The 13,419-nt window shown below is 51.0% G+C and overlaps 1 protein-coding gene across 1 annotated transcript; it reads left to right on the plus strand.

Annotated features, from left to right (window-relative positions):
• The first annotated feature begins 5,190 nt into the window (after nt 1-5,190).
• Nucleotides 5,191-12,975, plus strand: LOC113890876 (putative DBH-like monooxygenase protein 2). Its single transcript, XM_027538421.1, has 13 exons — nt 5,191-5,478; nt 6,347-6,493; nt 7,986-8,147; nt 8,391-8,474; nt 9,313-9,480; nt 9,674-9,776; nt 9,955-10,121; nt 10,434-10,525; nt 10,784-10,880; nt 11,017-11,076; nt 11,302-11,432; nt 12,329-12,443; nt 12,733-12,975. Exons 1-13 carry the CDS (start codon nt 5,191-5,193, stop codon nt 12,973-12,975), a joined length of 1,857 nt encoding a protein of 618 aa, XP_027394222.1.
• Nucleotides 12,976-13,419: the final 444 nt, after the last annotated feature.

The following is a 13,419-nucleotide window of genomic DNA, read 5'->3' on the forward strand; positions in this document are numbered from 1 at the left end:
CCTCTTGCCAATGCAGGAGACACAGGTTCGGTCCCTGGGTCAGGAAGATCCCCTGGAGGAGGGCATGGCAACCCACTCCAATATTCTGGCCTGGGAAATCCATGGACAGAAGAGCCTGGAGGGCTATAGGCCATAGGGTTTTCAAAAGAGTCGGACACGACTGAGCAACTAAACAACAACCAAGTCAAACTTGTAGATTGAACAGACATTTTCCTATATACATAGAGGCTCCTGCAGGGCAACTTTGGTGGTAGGTAAGGAACACTCATCTCTGATGACCTGTGTTTTCCTCTGTAAAAGCAAATACAAACAAAACAGAAGAAAATAAGGGAACAGACTTCCTTCCCCTCCATTTTCTTAGAGCATTTATTTAGAAAACTTCTAAGTTCTTTCTCTGTCTCTTTGAAATGTACATACCATACAATCCTTAAAAGCTAAATCACCTCTTTCCAGTATTAAGACCCAGGCATGTCTTTCTCAAGGACCTGCAACCATTTCTTTGGAATAAAATCATCAAAGAAGATAAGCCTAACTTGGTCTACAGCAGATGCCTGGCACCACATTGCAAAATGATTTCCTCATAAAGATATGATATAGGGACTTCCCTGGCTGTCCAGTGGTTAAGACGCTGCACTTTTACTGCAGGGGACCCAGGTTTGATCCCTGGTCAGGGAATTAAGATACCACATGCCACAGGGGGTGGCGAAAAAAATAGAAAAATACCATGACATTTATTTTTCCTTGGTAAAGCCGATTAGCAAACACAGATAGACACCCCAATTCCCAAGGGACTTCAGCATGGACTGTGGATTACCAAAACGGACTGCCAAGTCCTCTCATTTGAGGAATAGTTATTGCTTCTCTTAGGGCTTCCCTTGTGGCTCAGCTGGTAAAGAATCCGCCTGCAATTTGGGAGACCTGCGTTCGATCCCTGGGTTAGGAAGATCCCCTGGAGAAGGGAAAGGCTACCCACTCCAGTATTCTGGCCTGGAGAATTCCATGGACTGTATATTCCACAGGGTCACAAAGAGCCGGACACGACTGCACGACTTTAACTGTCAGTCTTATTTTTGATTGTATTTTCCCAGCAAATCACAGTGCTGCCACCTTCTGGCAGCATGGCCTTGGATCTCAGTTCATTTCTCTGTAAGATGGAAATAATCCTGGAAGCTAGTTCATAGGAGTAAGTGGGTTAATACATGAACATTTCTTAGAATAGAGCTCCTACTAAGACTCACTTAGTAGGAGTTGACCTCTAATGTTGCAATTGTACACTTCCAATTCAATAAAAATATGACAATTATAGTCACTTTTAGTGGTCTTTGTGGGCTTCCCTGGTGGCTCAGACAGTAAAGAATCTGCCTGTAATGTGGGAAACCTGGGTTCAGTCCCTAGGTTGGAAAGATCCCCTGGAGAAGGCGTGGCAACCCACTCCAGTATTTTTGCCTGGAGAATCCCCATGAACAGAGGAGCCTTGTGAGCTACAGTCCATGAGGTCGCAAAGAGTTGGACATGACTGAGCAACTAAGCACACACCCATATTGGTCTTTAATCTCCTGGCATGCTGCAGGCCATGCGGTTGCAAAGAGATAGATACAGCTTACTTACTCAACACCAACAACATGTATAAAGTAACTTCATTAATATTTTCTATATCACACTTTCAAGTTTGCATAATCTAAATGTGCACAAAATGTGAATTGCACTATATTCTAAGTAACATGTGCTGATTCCCCCCTTTTTTTGTTGTTGGGGAAGGATCTACCTTTTTTATATTTAACTGTTGACTACAAAATTATTCACAACCTAAAAGTTGAGAGTTATGGTTCATTTGATGGGAATTTTTATGACTTCAAGCCAAGGAGGGTACATCTCAAGTAACCCTGAGAACTGCTGCGGGGGAAGCAAGGGAGGGAGCCAAGGTATTTGGAGTTTTGCAACAAAGTTCAGGTAGTCTGAGCATCAATGCTGCTGCTGCTGCTAAGTCGCTTCAGTCGTGTCCGACTCTGTGCGACCCCATAGACGGCAGCCCACTAGGCTTCCCCATCCCTGGGATTCTCCAGGCAAGGACACTGGAGTGGGTTGCCATTTCCTTCTCCAATACATGAAAGTGAAAAATGAAAGTGAAGTCACTCAGTCGTGTCTGACTCTTAGTGACCCCATGGGCTGCAGCCTACCGGGCTCCTCTGCCTATGGGATTTTCCAGGCAAGAGTACCGGAGTGGGGTGCCATTGCCTTCTCCACTGAGCATCAATAGGTAATTGTTAATTAAAGAAAACCAGCTATCTAGAGTTAAGGAATTGAGCACTTTTCTTTGTATTGGAAATCATTCTTTTGAAATCCACCTCAGCTATCTGGGGCCAGTATCCTGTGTTTTCACTTCCTGAGTTTCTTCAGGGCTCACGGTAGGAAGTAGCTATAGTCTGAAGGCTGCTAGATAGAAGGTATTCTTTCTGAGTAGCCTGGAGCTCACCAGCTCACCATATGGTGGTGGCTGAAATTTCTGATGACTGTGACATCCTTTGTTTACCAACATGGCAGGAAATATTCCATTTCTCAGAAGTTTCAGGCCTGGAAGTGTCAGCCACTCAGTCGTTTCCAACACTTTGAGACTCCATGGACTGTAGCCCACCAGGCTCCTCTGACCATGGAGTTCTCCAGGCAAGAATACTGAAGTGGGCTGCCATCCCTTCTCAAGGGGATTTTCCTGACCCAGGGATTGAACCTGGGTCTCCTGCGTTGCAGGCAAATTCTTTACCATCTGAGCCACCTGGGAAGACCTGTTTCAGATGTACAGCATTATAATGCAACACCTGCACACTCTGCAAAGTGATCACAAGTCTGGTAAGCATCCATCACTGTGCTGTTGATGTCCTTTCTCTCAGGTAACCACTCCTCTGATCTCCTGTGCTGAGTCACTCTTGCCTTCAGCCCCCTTACCTATTCCCAGCATCAGGACTCCAGAGAAGGAGAGAAATGAGCTTAGGGAAGCATTGCCAAAATCACACCTCTTGAATACCAGGCTAACAGGCATGCCAAGATATGTGCTCACCCTCACAAGACTCAAGCACTTAATCCTGATGCTTGCTCCCATAAGAGTCACTCTGGGGTTTAGACGATGAGAGGAAAGTGGGCTGGGAGAGGGGAGAAAATGGTAATTCGGGGAAAAGGGGAGAAAGAGTAGAGAAAAGCCTCATGAAAAGCCACACAGAGGGGACCCAGGAGCAGGGATCCCCTCCGTTGCAGTGGTTACTGGCTCTCCCCAGGCCAGTGCTCTGGCCAGTGAGCAGATTGCAGGGAAAGGGATCCTGGGCCCATCTCGGTTTACAGGCCTGGCTGTCCTGTCTCCCAGCCCCTTCTCCCTTTTCCCTTCGCCTTAATCCCCAAATGCGATTGGGATCAGCATGTCTCTGACACCCCTGTTATCTCCTCCCCAGGCTCCTGCTCTTCAAGCTCGGTGCCTCCCCAAGCTCCTGCTCTGCTCTTGGCCCAGTTCCTATCCAGGGCCAAGGTAAGCCTCTTCCTTCCAGATGGCTGCCTAGCTCCTTACCTTCCCTGCCCTGCTCAGGGTGGGTGGTACGGTTGTCCTCTTGAGAAAGGTGCTTTCTCCCAGCTGCACCCCAGCTGCTACTCAGGTGCTCCCAGCAGCTGCAAACAACCTCAGCTAGGTTCTTACCAGCTTTGATGAGCTCAGCAGGTGATGAGAAGAATCATCTGCCCTATCTGGAGGCTCAGAAAGAGGCTCCAGTGTCTATCCACCCTCATTTAAGCTGAATTCCTGTAGAAATGTGTGGCCTGGACTCTGATGGAGGAGGCCTTCCAGGCTAGCCTTGTTTTGTTTTTTCAGATCCTCTCCATTGTCTGACGGAAGAACACTGAGGGTCAGGTGAGGACGGGGTCTATCAGACAATGGAAGAAAGAACTCTAGGGTGAGAGACTTTTGTCCCTTTCCTAAGGAGCAGCCAGTGAATGACACCAGCTGCCTCCACCAGGACAAGCTATGGTGGAAATGCCTGCAGGGAGAGGAGTTCTTGGTGCCTGTCGGTGACCTAAGGGTGTATTCACTCTCCCGGGCGCCTGGAGTCTCATGTTTGCTCTGCCACTGACTGGATGGAACTCAGACACTGATCAAGTCACTCCTTGATGATTCCATTTCCTCATCCAAAAATTAAATGGGCTGGGGTGCTTGGAAAATCAAGTGGATCTGAAGTTCTTTTTCATCCCAGTGTTCCGATGCTATAATATTCCTTCTGGGCTTCTGTGGTTTGCATCGCACTGAACAGCTTGCCAGCTGCCAGCGGGGAAGCTGGCCAAGCCTCTGGTGGAGGGTCCCTGAATATGATTTCTCTGAAAGGCAATTCATGGGAAGAAGGGGAAAGTGCAGAGCATCCCAAAGGCAAATTCATGTTTATTCCCCATTTTCTCCATCTCATCCTCCTTGTTTCTCCCCAGTGATGTGCAGAAACTTGAAGCTGCCCCAGACTTGCCCATCTGGAAAGCTGATTATGTCTCCCTCACCTCTACATGTCCTTCCAGGGATTAGTAGTCAAGACTCCTCCGGGAGATGGAAATCGAAGCCTTCCCCTCGCCCCCTGCCAGCACCTCTTCTCCTTCCTGCGCTGTAGGGAGGCTGGAGTCCCACCCCCACTCCCGGTCTGTGCATCACTTCTGGGCAAAGACAAAATAGAAACGCTCATGAAAACTGGGGTGGGGAACATGTGCCAGAGGGCAGAGGGAGGGCTCAGTAAGAACATCCAGGAATACAGGGATGGGGGGCAGGAAGGGAAAGAATGGAGGGAGGCAGAGAGAGAAATAAAGGGAGAGAAGCATTGCAAAAAATAAAAAAAGGAGGGAGAGAAAGTGAGGAAGGGAGAAGCAAAACCTCCTTGATCCCACGGAGTCCCCACGGGCAGGACACTTGCCTCGGGTTGGCAGGGGAGAGCCAGAGTGATTCATTCCAGAGCATTCCATGCCAGGTGCCTACTCCAGGGCAAGAGCACCTTCTCTCTGAACACCTCACACCTCCTGAGTTATGTAAGTGGCTCCACTCTGAACCCAGAGATAATCAGATCAGAGGGGCCCCAGTCTGCCCCTCCCCCGTGGCATGGTGCCTGGCGCAGATGCAGGAGCATATAAGTCCGTACTTCTTGAGTGTCCATCTAAGGAGAGGTGCTCCAGACCCCAGAAGCCATGGCCTGTGCCCTTCTCTCCTGGCTTCTCCTATTTACGGCCCTTGCAACTCCCTCCCAATGCAATCGCCTTGGCCCCATGCCGCGTCTGCGTTATTCCAGGTTTCTAGACCCTTCTAACGCTGTTTTCCTGCGCTGGGACTTTGACTTTGAGGCTGAGATCATCACTTTCGAGCTCCAGGTCCGGACAGCTGGCTGGGTGGGTTTGGGTGTCACAGATCGCTACAGCAGAGCGGGAAGCGACCTGGTTGTCGGAGGCGTCTCGCCTGACGGCAATGTCTATTTCTCGGTGAGTCTGAGGGTGGCTCTCTCCCAAGCATGTTGGGTCTCTTGCTGGGTGGAAGATGACTCTGAATCCAGGAAGGATCCATATTTTCCAAACATATTCGAGCATAGGCCCAGAACACCAGCTGATGGCTGACCTCTCCCTACAGAAATGGTCCGTTGGAGAGGTTGAATCTAGGTCTTCCAGACTGAATGTCCCTACAGTGCCCAGGGAATGGAGGCATTGGACTGAAAGAGAGAGCATCCTGGGCCACAGTCCCAGTGCAGGTCACTGGGGGAGAATCCAAGCTGTTTAGGATACAGTCGTCATCTTCTGTTACCTTTAGGCTGAGAGACCACAACATAAAATAGTCTAGTAATGACGTCAGTGCCCACAATAATAATAGCTTAAATTATTATGCACTTTTGGTTAAGCAGGGGTTGGTCCAAATCTTTGCATATTAAACCTCCCAGCATCACCAGGAAGTAGATGATTATTCTTCCACTTTATGGATGAAGAAGCAGCTCACCTGTCTCCCAGTCTCATTCTGAACTGCATTTATATGGGGAAGGGTCAATGTTAAGAGCCCCCTGAAAAGATGAAGAGCATAGAGCTTTCGGAGAATAAGTGGGTTTTTAAGACTTGGGGATATAGGAACATTAGGATTCGTGGAAATGAGATTTGAAATGGGAGAAGTAAAGCGGGATCAGATACCAGCCTTCCCTCTTCCTCATGAATCCCCCCTTGACGCCATGCTCTGTCCCAGGGGTGAACTATATTGTATATTCTGCTGATTTGGTACCTTAGCGGGGCTAAAGGGACTCAGGCTACTCCAAAGCCGTGAGCACTTAGGGCTCCTGGTTTTCACCCCGTGACCCTCCCTGGGCCCCAGGACCAGCACCTGGTGGATGAAAACACGCTGGAGGAGGATGGGAGCCAGGATGCAGAACTGCAGGGGCTAACAGAAGATGCCGTCTACACCACCATGCGCTTCTCCAGGCCCTTCCGCTCCTGCGACCCTCACGACCAAGACATCACGGTAAAAGAGAGAGGGGAGACGAGCATTTGGTCGCAAGCAGCCTTTCCTCCTGGGTGGTGACATCACCCCAACCTGGAGTGGCCGTGCCCGTCGGGCAGCCAGTCTCGGTTCCCAGGGCCGCCATCTCTCTCAGCATTCCCCAGCATGGCCACCCCCCAATCCTGCCGCCTGTGACTCCACCAGCCCTCTACGGGCCTCCCCCTGACAGCCCATGCCTCCTTCCCTGGCATCGCCTCTTGAAGAACCTTGCCTGATCTCCTTGAACTGCAGGGTGTCTTGAACCACCTGTGGACAGGTGACCACCTGTGGACAGGTGACCACCTGTGACAGCCAACACCTGTGGGCTCAGAGATGGGCTGGGAGAGGGGGTGTGGCTTGCCCAGAATCTCCAACAGGTCAGCCTCTAGGCAGAACCAGAACCCAACTAGTTCTGATCCCTAATCTCAAGCCCTCTCCATTCTGAAACTACAACGTGGCATTCTGGGGAGAGCTCCAAGGAACTCTGGTTCTTTATGTCTCAGCACAGAACAAAATTCAGCAAAAGGCAAAGTGATAGATGAGAAGGGATTTCCTAGAAGAGGACACCCGCTTACATCGGGTGGGTGATAGGGTGCTGCCCCTGAGAACCTAGTGCACTACAGATTTATAATCAAAGGCAAAGTGGGAAGGCGGGGGGAAGACCACCTTCTGCCTCATTCTTGAGTAGACATCACACTTCCATCCTCAGTTCCTCCTCCGCATCAGGTGGGGGAGTTTGCTTGTCTCTACGTGGTCAAGGCAGGACTGTCATGGTGCTATGGAAAAATTGTTTTGGGTCTCAGTACAATGAGGGTCTTTCACTTTCACATGTCACCTTTCCACAAATTACTGTTTTTTGTGTGTGGAGAGAGTATGTCCTAGGTGGTCATTAACTAACTGATCTCACCGGCAGGATGTGTTTCACACCACCATTGTTTTATTGTTTGGGTGCGTGTCTCCTGCTTCTGCTGCAGTTTTGTTGCTAAATAAGCCTCTTTGGCTTTGTGACTAAGTAAACCTGCTTTGGTCAGAGTTCCCTGGTGGCCTATAGGGGCTTCCCTGGTGGCTCAGGTGGTAAAGAATCTGCCTGCGATGCAAGAGGCCCAGGTTCCATCCCTGGGTCCAGAAGATCCCCTAGAGAGAGCACTGGCAACCCACTCCAGTGTTCCTGCCTGGAGAATCCCATGGACAGAGAAGCCTGGCAGGCTCTGGTCCATACCGTTGCAAAGGGTCAAACATGAATGAAGCGACTTAGCATACGCAAACCTGTTTTCTTGAGTAATCTTTAATTCACAGGGGTCTCTCATACTTTTAATCCCTTAGTGGGATTAACTATTTAATCACCCACTTTGTCCCTTCACTCTGTCCCTATCAGTTGCACTGTCAGCCGGTGACTTGTGTCAGTGGTTGGGTGTGGGTGTGTGCAAAGTGCTGCTTGTGGGTGGCAGCACCTGGATGCCCTTGACACCCACAGAGCGACACTGTGAGGGTACTGGCCGCCTACGGCCTGGATGACACCCCAAAGATGGATCGGGAACGTACTTTTGTGAAGTCCATCTTCCTGCTCCAAATCGTCCACCCTGATGATCTCGATGCCCCTGAGGACACCATCATCCATGACTTGGAGATCACTGATGTAAGACCCCCTCCTTCCTGCCCAGTCACCTCCAGCCCCCTCCGTGCCTTCCACTCAATCCAGACCTTCCTCTTGCACCCAATATTCAGTACATTCCTGGAACCCAGGCTCCTCTGACTCCCCTTGGTCCCCGAGGATGGTCAAACTGGCCCTCAAGTGGTCGCCCTTCCCTGACCTGTCCCTTCCCCTGCTTCTCTGGGAGCCTCCCTCCCACCCATTCAGCCTCTGCGTGTCCCCCTCTAGTTCCTCATCCCAGAGGATGACACCACGTACGCCTGCACCTTCCTCCCTCTCCCCATCGTTAGCAAGAAGCACCACATCTACAAGGTACCGTGAACCAGACGACGGGACGTTGTCTAGGTGGTTGAGACAGGCAGTGGGCACGGTTGACTCTGAAGAGGTGTAGGATGAACGTGTCCAGGAGGACCTGGGGGCCAGGCCAGGTCTGGTGGAGGTGGCAGTTCCAGGATTTCCTGAGCCCAGAGCTACAGCTCCCAGCACTGTTTTACCCATGTCCCATGGTGCAGCAGTGATTTTGATGATTGTCATTAGTTACTAAGTTCCTGCAAAGACCAAAGGATGAGCCCTACCCTGGGCCAAGAAATGTGTTCTTTTAGCCCTGGAGGAAGTGCAGGTTGGTGGGCGGGGCGTGGGGTGGGGGTGGGGACACGTGGCCAAAGGCTGTCAGGTCGGCAAAGTGTGGCTAGAGGAGACTCGGGTCGGTCACCTGATTTCACATTTGAGTGATTACAGTTTTGATTGAATAAATGAAAGTGTGGCCTTATCGTGAATGGCCAAAGTGTGCGAGCCATGGTTTTCTTTAGAGCATGACTCCAGTAAGCTGTGGCCACATGCTCAGATATAGGGAACTGATGAGGTTATTAAAGGAAAATCGGAAGTCTTGGGATATTCCTGGCTAGACCTGTGCTGTGTTCTCAGGAAAGGGTTTTAAAAAGAATGAGGGCTGAGAGAGGAGTCAGGTGGAGTGCCAGGGAAATCACAGGTTGGGGAAGGAGGAAACAGAGGAAATGGAAGAGGGGTAGAGACGTGGGCATAGTTTTATTAATATTTGGGGAAAAGAAAGCAAGGTTGGGGTGGGGGCTCGAGGGATAAGGACTTGACCTGGAAGATCTTGACTGTGCTGTGTCTTGCATCCGGTGCCCAGTTCGAGCCCAAGTTGGTCCAACACAAGGAGACGATTGTGCACCACATCCTGGTGTACGCCTGTGGCAATGCCAGCGCTCTCCCCACGGGCATCAGCGACTGCTATGGGGCCGACCCCGCCTTCTCCCTCTGCACACAGGTCATCGTGGGCTGGGCTGTCGGGGGCACAGTGAGTCTGTGTGATGAGGGAAATTGGTGGCTAAGGGGACATGTGTGGTCAGGCAATGGGGATTGGTGGATGGGTGGAAGATGGAGACAAGGGAGGTCTGGGATGGAGGCGAGAAGACACGGGTGAGCCCCTGGGGGTCCCCAGCATCTACTTCCCAGCCATTCTTGCTGCCAAACCTCCCTCCTTCCACCAGAGTTACCAGTTTCCAGATGACGTGGGCATCTCTATTGGGACGCCCTTGGACCCCCAGTGGATCCGCCTGGAGATTCATTACAGCAATTTTCACAATCTGCCTGGTGAGCCTCTAGAGCATTTATGGAAGCGCCTGTGGATGGGGCTGGCTGAGTCCTCTAGGCACTGATGCAGGAGGCCTGCTGACTCCTGCTCGCAGCCCCTCCCTTGCCTTCCCAGGCCTCTTTCTCCACAGCCTGTGACCCGTTCCCCGCCTCCTCTGATCGGTCCCGCCTGCCCCAGGTCTGTACGACTCCTCAGGGATCCGAGTATACTACACCGCACACCTGCGCAAGTTTGACATGGGCGTCCTGCAGCTGGGCGTCTTCACTTTCCCCATCCACTTCATCCCCCCCGGCGCCGAGTCCTTCATGTCCTACGGACTGTGTAAGACGGAGAAGTTTGAAGAGGTGAAGCCAGAAGGTGTTCCCCCCACCGCCCACTTCCCCTGAGATTCCCCGTTCCCAATCATAGATCTAGTGTGATCCACCAGCGTGCAGCCCGAGTCCCCAAGCCGGAGAAGGGCCACCACCTGGTCCTTTGGGCAATTGACCCAACCTGGCTGGTGCAGGGGAGGCGGGAGTCATGGCTGGGCCAGGAGGCCCAGCAGAGACTAAAGGGGTATGTTCCAGTCTTCAGAGGAAGGTGTCAGATAGTAAAGGAGGAAACCAAAGAGCAGAGGAGAGTTCCTAACGGACCAGGTGGTCTCCTCCCTGCCACAGATGAACGGGGCTCCAGTGCCCGATATCCAGGTCTTTGGCTACCTGCTCCACACCCACTTGGCTGGCCGTGCTATACAGGCGGTGCAGTACAGGTAAGAAAGACACAGATTGGAAGCACTCCCTTCTGTGTTTGGAAATAAATTTTAGGAACAGTTGTTTATTCTGCAGCGTGAGGTTGGAGCAGGAGAAGCAAGAACTGTTCCTGGAGTAGAGATGATGGAGGATGGAGGTTTTTGTTTTACAGGCTATCTGTGCCCACAGAACGAGCCCACATGCTGCTGCTTTGTTGACAGACCCCCCTCCCCGCACCGGCCTCACCTTACTCCTCTCCCCACGTTGTCTCCCTCCAGAAACGGAACTCAACTCCGCATAATCTGTAAAGATGATGCCTACGACTTCAACCTACAGGAGACTCGAGATTTACCTTATCGAGTGGTGATCAAGCCGGTGCGAGCCGGGCTGGGGGAGGCATGGCTGACATCTGGAGAAGGCAGGATCAGCACTTGTTATTGTTAGCCAAGAGGTCTAAGGCTGGACCGGTCCTTCTGCCTCTTACTTTCAGCGTTTGTTTCTCTCTGCACAGGGGGATGAATTGCTGGTAGAGTGTCGCTACCAGACGCTGGACCGCGACTCCTTGACATTTGTAAGTACCCATCTCCCCACCGTGGTTAATGACAATAAGCCTCAGAATAGCTTTACCCCTGGTCTTGGCTATCCCATGACTCAGATGATTCCAGTTGAAACCCGTTTCTTTCTCCAATGGTTAGGGTTGCTCTCACATCCCATGACTATAAGATGGGTACCAGGATTCGCATTTTCTCAGTCAGTGACTCACTAAGATTGTCGCTAGCTCTCTCTTCTTCTCCAGGGGGGTCCCAGCACCATCAATGAGATGTGCCTCATCTTTTTCTTCTACTATCCCCGAAACAACGTCTCCAGCTGCCAGGGGTACCCTGACATCATCTACGTGGCCCACGAGCTGGGGGAGGAGGTATCAGAGTGAGTCATCCTGGAAGATAAGATCAAGACTGACTTCTAGAAGTTAGATCACTTGTGTGCAAAGTATTTGCCTTTTCTCATGTATTTACCTGCTTCGAACACTGTTTGCTTTCAAGGAATGACTTTTAATTGGGGCTTTCCAGGTGGTGCAGTGGTAAAGATTCTGTCTGCCAATGCAGGAAACACAAGAGATGCGATTTCAGCTCCTGGATTGGGAAGATCCACTGGAGTAGGAAATGGCAACCCATTCTAATATTCTTGCCTGGACAATCCCATGGACAGAGGAACCTGGCAGGCTACAGTTCACAGGGTCGCAAACAGTCAGACATGACTGAGCAACTTTCACTTTTCATACATTAATAATTTTAATGCATAATCATTGACTAATGTAATGCCTTCACCATGATACTTATCAAGACCTATCGAGTTCATGGAGTCACAAAGAGTTGGAAATGACTGAGCACGCATGCAGTAACCTTTTAATTACTTGGGACTAAGGTCCTCCCTGAGGCTCTGATGAAAATGCTGAAGCTCCTTTCCAAGAAAAATGCACATATTTGCAAACACATTCCATTTCACAGACAATTTCAGGACATGTATAGGTTCCCATAAGTCATCCCATCAACCTTCTTGGACTTCATGGTCCCCAGATCAAGAAACACTTCTTTAAAAGAGTCAGCACTTCCTCTTTTTCACTTTTAAAAAATTCTCATCTCTAATTCTGATGATTTCACCTTCTGCCATGCTCACGGTTGTCTTACTGAGTTGTAAGACATTCCTTATGGTTTACGCCGATATCGAACTGATGCTAACAAAAGTGAGGCTACTTTTTACACATTTTGGCAAAGCTTTAAGTCACCCCTGAACTAGTGTCTGCTCTTTCTGCCCATTGGCAGCTCCATGGAGGGCATGATGGCCATGAGCAATGTGGAGTGGACCCCGGAGAGCATTAAGAAGGTTGAGAAGGCCTGCAAGGAGGCCCAGCAGACAGTGATAATAAAGACCATTGATGTAAGTGTCCCAGGAGACACTGCGCTCTCAGGGTTAGGGCTAAAGGAGTGAGGGATGGTTTGGATGAAAGAAAAGAGGAGAAAGGGGGTGTGGATGACAATGGCAGGAATGCTGGATCAGAGAAGAAGCTGAGCGAGCAGAGGAGGGCTGATGCTGCTCTGGGTGTGGGTGGGCATCTCCCAGTCAGCCTGTGAGGCTGCAGGGACTGGGGGTGACCAAGGAAGGTCTTAGAAGATGAAAGGAGGTGGGGGCGCTTCTAGTTTCACCCTTTTTCCTCCTTCTTCTGCAGGAGCTAGTGGAAAACACAACAGGCTGGATTCAGGACATCAACCCTACTCCCCGGGGTCCTTGTTTGGAGTCCTCTGGAGGCAAAGTGGAACCCCAGGACAAAACCCCTGCAGGCTTCAGGGCGGCCCCCATTGTCCTCTCAAGGGCCAGCAGTGCCACCCTGAGGTGCCTCCCCCTGGCCGCCCTCTTGTTTGGGCAGGGGGCCCTGTCTTGGCTCCTTGCCACCCTGCAGTCTGGAATCTGATACCGCCTCCTCAGCTACATACTTAGCCCCCTTCCCTGGTCATACCTCCCCTTATCGTCACACAAACTCCCCCTTGGCCCCCAAAGTCCCCATCTGTGCCCCTTCCCATGACCTCAGTCATGACTGGAGGCCTGGGCATGGCACAGAGACCACAGAGCCTGTCCCATGACAAGCTTGACAATCCATCCTTCAAAGCATCCTAGAAGCACTGGTAGGACCACACGTCCTCTAACGAAATCTGAATTCAAGGCTGAGTGAGGGACTGGGTCTCTGAGCAGTCCGGTACCCAGGCTCACTCAAGGAGATGCTATGTGGGGAGGAGCGTGCTTGAATGCGTAGAGGGAGCCCTGTAAACTCTCCTCAGCTCATGCTGGCCCTGGAGGGGCTCCTGTTTCTCTTTTCTGCTGACAGCTTTGTCCAACCCTCCCTGTGAGGCAGAGGCAG

This window comes from Bos indicus x Bos taurus, chromosome 4 (genome assembly GCF_003369695.1).
Source record: "Bos indicus x Bos taurus breed Angus x Brahman F1 hybrid chromosome 4, Bos_hybrid_MaternalHap_v2.0, whole genome shotgun sequence".
Classification (NCBI taxonomy): domain Eukaryota; kingdom Metazoa; phylum Chordata; class Mammalia; order Artiodactyla; family Bovidae; genus Bos; species Bos indicus x Bos taurus.

Bases quoted from the DNA above. Each gene is read 5' to 3' on its own strand.
- LOC113890876 (XM_027538421.1), top strand. From the start codon at position 5,191: ATGGCCTGTGCCCTTCTCTCCTGGCTTCTCCTATTTACGGCCCTTGCA. The intron at 9,777-9,954 runs GTGAGCCTCTAG...CGCCTGCCCCAG, and splicing joins CAATTTTCACAATCTGCCTG to GTCTGTACGACTCCTCAGGG. The intron at 12,444-12,732 runs GTAAGTGTCCCA...CTTCTTCTGCAG, and splicing joins TGATAATAAAGACCATTGAT to GAGCTAGTGGAAAACACAAC.